General features: G+C 41.7%; 1 protein-coding gene across 1 annotated transcript in view; it reads right to left on the minus strand.

Annotated features, from left to right (window-relative positions):
* LOC113806042 (heat shock protein HSP 90-alpha-like) overlaps nucleotides 1-6110 on the minus strand; it is an 8804-nt gene extending 2694 nt beyond the window's left edge. Inside the window, exons 1-5 of the mRNA XM_070121240.1 lie at nucleotides 5948-6110; nucleotides 2844-3103; nucleotides 2134-2381; nucleotides 1802-1956; nucleotides 13-1029 (exon numbers count right to left, since the gene is read on the minus strand). Of these exons, the coding sequence (XP_069977341.1) occupies nucleotides 13-1029; nucleotides 1802-1956; nucleotides 2134-2381; nucleotides 2844-3103 (1680 nt within the window). The 5' untranslated portion in view covers nucleotides 5948-6110. The remainder of the gene's footprint in view (nucleotides 1-12; nucleotides 1030-1801; nucleotides 1957-2133; nucleotides 2382-2843; nucleotides 3104-5947) is intronic.
* Between the last annotated feature and the right edge of the window lie 1390 nt (nucleotides 6111-7500).

A 7500-nucleotide genomic window follows, 5' to 3' on the forward strand; every position in this document is an offset into this window, starting at 1 on the left:
AGAAATTCTTACCTTGCAGAGGTTCTCGAACTTGGTCTTCTGTTCTTCGTACTTCTTTTTCTCTTCCTCGTCCTCGGGCAGTTCCAGCCCTTCCTTCGTCACGGACACGAGCTGCTTTCCATCATATTCCTTCAGCTGCTGAACGCAGTATTCGTCGATGGGTTCGGTCATGTAGATGACCTCGAAGCCGCGCTTCTTTACCCTCTCGACGAAGGCTGAGTTCTGCACCTGTTCGCGGGTCTCGCCGGTGATGTAATAGATGACTTTCTGGTTCTCTTTCATGCGGGAGATGTACTCTTTCAGGGAGGACATTTCATCCCCTGAGGCGGAGGTGTGGTACCTCAGGAATTCAGCCAATTTCTTCCTGTTGGTCGAGTCTTCGTGGATTCCAAGTTTGAGGTTCTTGGAGAAGTTCTCGTAGAACTTCTTGTAGCTTTCCTTATCGTCAACGATTTCTTCGAAGAGTTCAAGGGTCTTCTTCACGAGATTCTTCCTGATCACCTTCAGGATCTTGTTCTGTTGCAACATTTCTCGCGAAATGTTCAGGGGCAGATCTTCAGAGTCAACCACGCCGTTGATGAAGTTCAGGTACTCGGGGATCAGTTCCTCGCAGTTCTCCATGATGAACACGCGACGCACGTACAGCTTGATCTTGTTCTTCTGCTTGCGGTTCTCGAACAGGTCGAAGGGGGCGCGGCGCGGCAGGAACAGCAGGGCGCGGAACTCCAGCTGCCCCTCCACGCTGAAGTGCTTCACGGCCAGGTGGTCCTCCCAGTCGTTGGTCAACGACTTGTAGAACTCGCCGTACTCCTCCTTCGAGATGTCGTCGGGGTTGCGCGTCCACAGGGGCTTCGTCTTGTTCAGCTCCTCGTCCTCCGTGTACTTCTCCTTCACCGTCTTCTTCTTCTTCTTGTCCTCGCCCTTCTTGTCGGCGTCCTCGTCCTCGCCCACGTCCTCGACCTTCGGCTTGTCGTCCTCGTCCTCGCCCTCTTTCTCGGTCGCCTCTTCTTCCTCGTCGTCTGAGACTTCCTGCAGAGAGAAACAACAATTAAATAACGTTAAATCTCTAATTTAGTGCCGAGAAAATACTTAAAATAACCAAGACTAATTAAAGAAAGTGATTTTACGATTTGAATTAGCCCTTAAAATAGCACCCAATAAAATAGCACAACTAAATAAAACTGATACGAAGCTATATCAAGGAATTACATTATGTTTTTTCCTTTATAGTTTAAGAGCTATTTTTGTTTTATATAATATTTTTAATACTGATACGATTCTTCAGGTTCTTGCAGCTGATTGAAGTATATATGTAATTGCTCTACGTAAACTTATTCATGCATGATTACATTCGGACATATGTAGCGAACGACCAAGTAAACAAACTTAACATCCTAAACCAGGACGCCAGAATTCCACAACATTTATAGCGAAAAACCATCGCTCTTATTGGTAGGTGATGATCATTCTCTCATTCCCTCCTTTCCTATTCTCAATCTCTCTCTCTCTGTCTGTCTGTCTGTCTCTCTCCTTCTCCCTCTCTCCTATTCTCTCTCTCTCTCTCTCTCCCTCTCTCCTATTTTCTCTCTCTCTCTCTCTCTCTCTCTCTCTCTCTCTCTCTCTCTCTCTCTCTCTCTCTCTCTCTCTCTCTCTCTCTCTCTCTCTCTCTCTCTCTCTTCCTCTCTCTCTGTGTCTCTGTCTGTCTGTCTGTCTGTCTGTCTCTCTCTCTCTCTCTCTCTCTCTCTCTCTCTCTCTCTGTGCCCCTCTCTGTCTGTCTGTCTGTCTGTCTCTCTCCCTTTACCTTGTCTCTTTCCTTCTCGACGAGGAGCTTGATGGGATAGCCAATGAACTGAGAGTGCTTCTTCACGATCTCCTTCACGCGTCGTTCCTCCAGGTACTCCGTCTGGTCCTCCTTCAGGTGGAGGGTGATCTTGGTGCCGCGGCCGATGGGTTCGCCTGAAAACAATCAATTGGTTATTAAGACTTCATTTACACAGATTCAGATTGACAAATGAACTAGAAAGATAAATCAATCTTAGAATTAAATTTCTCCAGGTTTCTCTATTCAAGTTCTTTCAAATCCAACTCAAAAATTAAGTCTTGGCCAAAACAACAATTGCTCCGCCCACTCACCAGTGTCGTGGCGCACGGTGAAAGAGCCTCCAGCAGAAGACTCCCAGATGTACTGCTCGTCGTCGTTGTTCTTGGACACGACCGTCACCTTGTCGGCCACCAGGTAGGCGGAGTAGAAGCCCACGCCGAACTGACCGATCATCGAGATGTCGGCGCCAGCCTGCAGCGCCTCCATGAAGGCCTTGGTGCCCGACTTGGCGATGGTGCCAAGGTTGTTGACCAGGTCGGCCTTGGTCATGCCGATGCCGCTGAGGGGAAAATGTTAGGTCAGAAAGGCGCTCGCGAGGAGAGATTTAAATTCCTAAACAAATGGAGCCTTATGACAATCTTTTCAATGCGATTTCCGTTACGTACAGTTGAAGAATAATCAATTTATATTTGAATCTTTGATTGGAGGTTTCCAAGTGAAGGAGGAAGGGAAACCATTGGGGAGGAGAGCAGCCTCACCTATCGGTGATAGTGGGCGTCCTGTCATCCTTATTGGGAAGGAGGCAGGAAGGGAGGGAGAGAGAAATAGGTGGGGAAGGAAGGGAAGGAGGAAAGGAGATAGTGAGCGTCCTATCATCCTTGAGGGAGAGAGAGGGAGGGATAGCATGATCCTCACCTGTCGATGATGGCAAGCGTGCTAGTTGGGAGAGAGAGAGAGGGAAGGGGGGAAGGGAGAGAAAGGATAAGGGAGGGTAAGGAGGGAAAGAGGGAGGGATCCTCACCTGTCGATGATGGTGAGCGTCCTGTCATCCTTGTTGGGCACCAGCTTGATGAAGAGGTCCTTCCCGCTCTCGATCTTGGAAGGATCCGTCAGGGACTCGTAGCGGATCTTGTCGAGGGCGTCGGACGAGTTCGAGATCAGCTCTCGCAGGAAGATCTCCTTGTTGCTGTAGAAGGTGTTGATGATCAGCGACATCAGCTGAGCGATCTCAGCCTGGAACGCGAAGGTCTCCACCTCCTCGCTCATCGTCTCCTCGACCATCTGGAGGAAAAAACAGGAAATTAGTCAAAGTCGAAACAAAAAATGTAATTAAAAGCAATTTAATTGAAGCTAGAAAAGCATTAGGCTAATATGTCGTCTCCTCGACCATCTGACGGAAAAAGAGGGAATTAGTTAAACTCGAAACAAATAATTAAGTCAAAAGCAATTTAATTGAAGTTAAAAGGGCATCAAGATGTAATTAAAAGCAATTTAATTGAAGCTAGAAAAAGCATCAGGCTAATATGTCGTCTTCTCGACCATCGGAAGGGGAAAAAATTAAGGAAATTAGGAACAGTCGAAACAACATTAGATTATGATTAATATTTGATTACAATTAATTATATATAACGTCTTAAAAAGGCATCAGGCTAATATGTCGTCTCCTCGGCTATCTGACGGAAAATTTAAGATATTAGTAACTTTAATAAGAGTCTAAAGAAAATTTGATTATGGTTGAATATATTTTATGGGGAATTAGCGAGCGTCGAATGAAATTAAATTATGGTTAATCATATTTTAAGAGGAATTAGTAAGAGTCGAAACAAAAATATATTACGTTTAATTATATTTTAATACGAATTAACAAGAAAATTAGTAAGCGTCGAAACAAAGTTAAAATAAACAAAATAAAAGAGAAAATAAAGTCGAAACAAATTCAAATTGAACAAAATAGAAGAGAGATTAGTAACAGTCGAAAAAAAAAAAAAAAATCAAAATTAGCCGAAACAAAATTAGCTTACATTTAATTCTATTCGAAGAGGAATTAGCGAGAGTCAGAACATAATTATATTACGATTAATTATATTTTACGTTATGAAAGCATCACGTGACACATGTACTGCAATGGGATGACTTTAAGCGGAAATTAACCCATAGTCTCATTATCTCAAATATTTATCCATTTTCGTCAAAGTATCGAGGTAATTTGTCGTGTATTTGCAAAAAAAGATGTATTTATGTATCATCAGTAATATTATTATCATTATATATCTTTCTGTATTGAAAAATGTCATTATTTATCAGTGTTTATCATCGAACAAAACTGGTATCATTGTAATTATTATTATTATTACTATTATTATTATTATTATTAATTATTATTATTATTATTATTATTATTATCATTATTATTATTATGTATCAAAAGATATCATTATGTATCTATCCTCATACAAAAGATGTCACTATGTATTATCATTATTATTATTATTATCATCATCATCATCATCATCATCATTATTAGTATTATTATTATTATTATCATCATCATCATCATTATTATTATTATTATTATTATCATCATCATCATCATCATCATCATCATCATCATCATCATCATCATCATCATCATCATCATCATCATCATCATCATCATCATCATCATCATCATTATTATTATTATTATTATTATTATTATTATTATTATTATTATTATTATTATCATTATCATTATTATCATATGTATTAAAAGATGTCATTATATATTTGTAAAAAAAAATTATAATTCTATAATTGTACAACCAGATTGGTCACTTATACATCGAGTCTGCGGGATGGAGATGCACTACAATCTTATCTCTTATCAAAGTTGCATAACTTATCAGCTAAAAATTCCCCATTAGCTGTAATACATAAATTATCATTATTATTCAATTTAAGTTAATTATTATAGTTTGTAGATTCTTTTTATTAATGTCGCGCGATTTCCTAGTCAGTAAATTGTAATATAAGCATTAAAGAAGACAAAAGGTTTAATTAAATGCTTAAATACGGTATATAAAATCATTTATTCGAAAAAGATTAGATTGTTGCGCCGGTAAAGAGACGAGTGCCAGACGTACGACTAAAGCAGAAGACAATAACCTTATTAATCTCACGAAGACACTTTATTTAAGGAAAATTCCGTCTCTCCATAATAATTCGAAAATCTCGTCTTTTATATGAATCACAAATTCCCTTCTCAAAATAGAGAGAAATACGAGCTTTTAAACACGGAAAACACAGCTTAAAGATGAAGTGGCAACTCCTGACGTGAACCGGTGCCGGCAAGTTAATATAACACGTTTCACGCTCAAACCCAGTTAAATAATGTTAAAATGGCTTCATACCACCGTCATACAGCTCCGTCTCATGATTCAAGCAATCTTAGACCATAAATTACCCTTCAAAGCTTAAGAAATGACCCTAAAATAGCTTAAAATACGTGCGGATCAATACTGAGACATCGAGAGGCGAATGCAAGAGGCTTAACAAATAGCAAATGTCAATTTATCAGTTATAATGGCATAAAAAAAACCTCGTGCTCCTTGACTCAGCCACGTTAGAGCATGTTCTAGAAGGGAGACCCAGAGACCACGTGCGAGGGAAGGCATAACGTGGCGTAAACCTTAAAACTTCATTTTTTCTTTGAAGATTTAACTGAAATCGCTTTTATATTCGTCTAACACTGTATCTCAAATATATTTTTCATTGTTCATTTGTTATCTTTAAGAGCTGCTGATCCATAAAGGCTTGTAATAACAGGAGAATGTTCCAGAAATCGGCTTAATGTCCATTTTTTGCGATCAAACCAACCGATATTTCGCAATATTGCACTAGTACGTCCTTCCCACATCCTGTCATTGCATCCTACATCCTATTATTGCAAAACAGACATACCACGCCGCACACATCACTTCCGTAGAAATTTCTAGATAACACAAACAATTGAAGAGATTAGATCATAAAACACACTCTTTAGCCGCCTATTTCAACAGCAAAATAACCACAAAACCTATTTTCCAATTAACTGAAGGTGTGGCGATCAATTTTCCAATTAATTAACTGAAAGTGTGGCGAACTCACCTTTGCGGAGGTATGTGTGTTGGTTGGGGACGAAAGAGACACAAACTGCCTTTTGCTAATCCTGGTTGTGCAACGTGGGCTGGGGAACTGAAGGCGGGTGTGGGAGCAACTCCTTTAATATGGGATCCGCACACCCTCCTTCCCCTCCCTCCTTGCCTACCCCATCCCAGGCCACCCTAGCCTAGCCTAGCCCACCCTCCCTCACCTCCTCTCCTTCCCATGCACCTCCTTCCTCTCTCCCCTACCCCACCCCAGGCCACCCTAGCCTACCCTAGCCCACCCTCCCTCACCTCCTCTCCTTCCCATGCCTTCCTTCCTCTACCCTAACCCACCTTGCCCACCTCCTCCCCCTCTCCCTACGCCCTTCTTCCTAACCTCTAGCCCACCCCAGCCCACCCTCCATCACCCTCCTCTCCCTCCCTCACCTCCCACTCCCTCACCTCCTCCCCCTCCTCTCTCTCCTCCCTCCTTCCGCTCCCCTAGACCACCCCGCCCACCCTCCCTCCTCTCCCTCTCCCTCCCCCCTCCTGCTTCTCCCCCAGCCCACCCTCCCTCACCTCCCCCCTCCTTCTTCTCCCTCCCCCCTCTTCCCGACAGAGGTGGCAGAGGTCACATCCTGTTTTTCTCCTTCATTTTAAGCGAAACCAAGTTTAAAAAGACACTTATTCATTCGTCATCTATTCAAGAACATGTTGGAAATGGAATGAGAGTTCTCCTTCATGTACTTGAGTCTAGAAAGATGATAAAACAACGCGAGCTTTGTTGAGGTTAGCAACGATGCCGTAGCAACAACAGAATTAAAGTTGAAATGCCGGCGTTTGTGGAATCCGTACCATATGTCCTTAAACCTCCATATCCGGACCGAAAACAAAGAAATTCGAGTAAATCAAAACAGAAAAGAAATGGGAAGGATTTATTAACTAAGACATAGTAAAAGGGAAAGAAGTATCTAGAAAGGCAGGCTGCATCGAGAGTGTTCCAAACCTCTCTCTTTCACTCTCTTTCTCTCTCTATCTCTCTCTCTCTTTCGCTGGCGTTTCTTCAAACCCAAACAAACCAAACCAAATGAAATAAAACACAAAAGGAACGTAAATTATTTGTTAAGAAAGACATAGCAACGGGAAAGAAATGTCTAGAACGATAGGCTGCAGCGAGAGAGTTCCAGAGCTCTCTGTCTCTTTCTCTCTCTCTCTTTCTTTTTCTCTTTCTCTCTCTCTCTCTCTTTCTCTCCCTCTCCCTCTTTCTTTCTTTCTTTCTTTCTTTCTTTCTCTCCCTCTCCCTCTTTCTTTCTTTCTTTCTTTCTTTCTTTCTCTCTTTCTCCCTCTGTCTCTCTCCCCTTCCCCCTCCCCTCTCTCTCTCTCTATCGCTGGCGTTCTCGACTGTTCCTTCCTCCCGTTCTCGAATGGAGTGGAAAGTCGAGAAGATTCTGATAACGGCGCTGGATTTGGGGAAAATTAAGTTGAATTTATTTAAACGGAAAGATTCTATGACCTTTGTTTTTATGTTTATTTAATTTGACGTTGAATCGTGGTTATTTGTTTGTTTTTTTATTG

The sequence above is a fragment of the Penaeus vannamei genome, chromosome 4, assembly GCF_042767895.1.
Source record: "Penaeus vannamei isolate JL-2024 chromosome 4, ASM4276789v1, whole genome shotgun sequence".
NCBI lineage: Eukaryota > Metazoa > Arthropoda > Malacostraca > Decapoda > Penaeidae > Penaeus > Penaeus vannamei.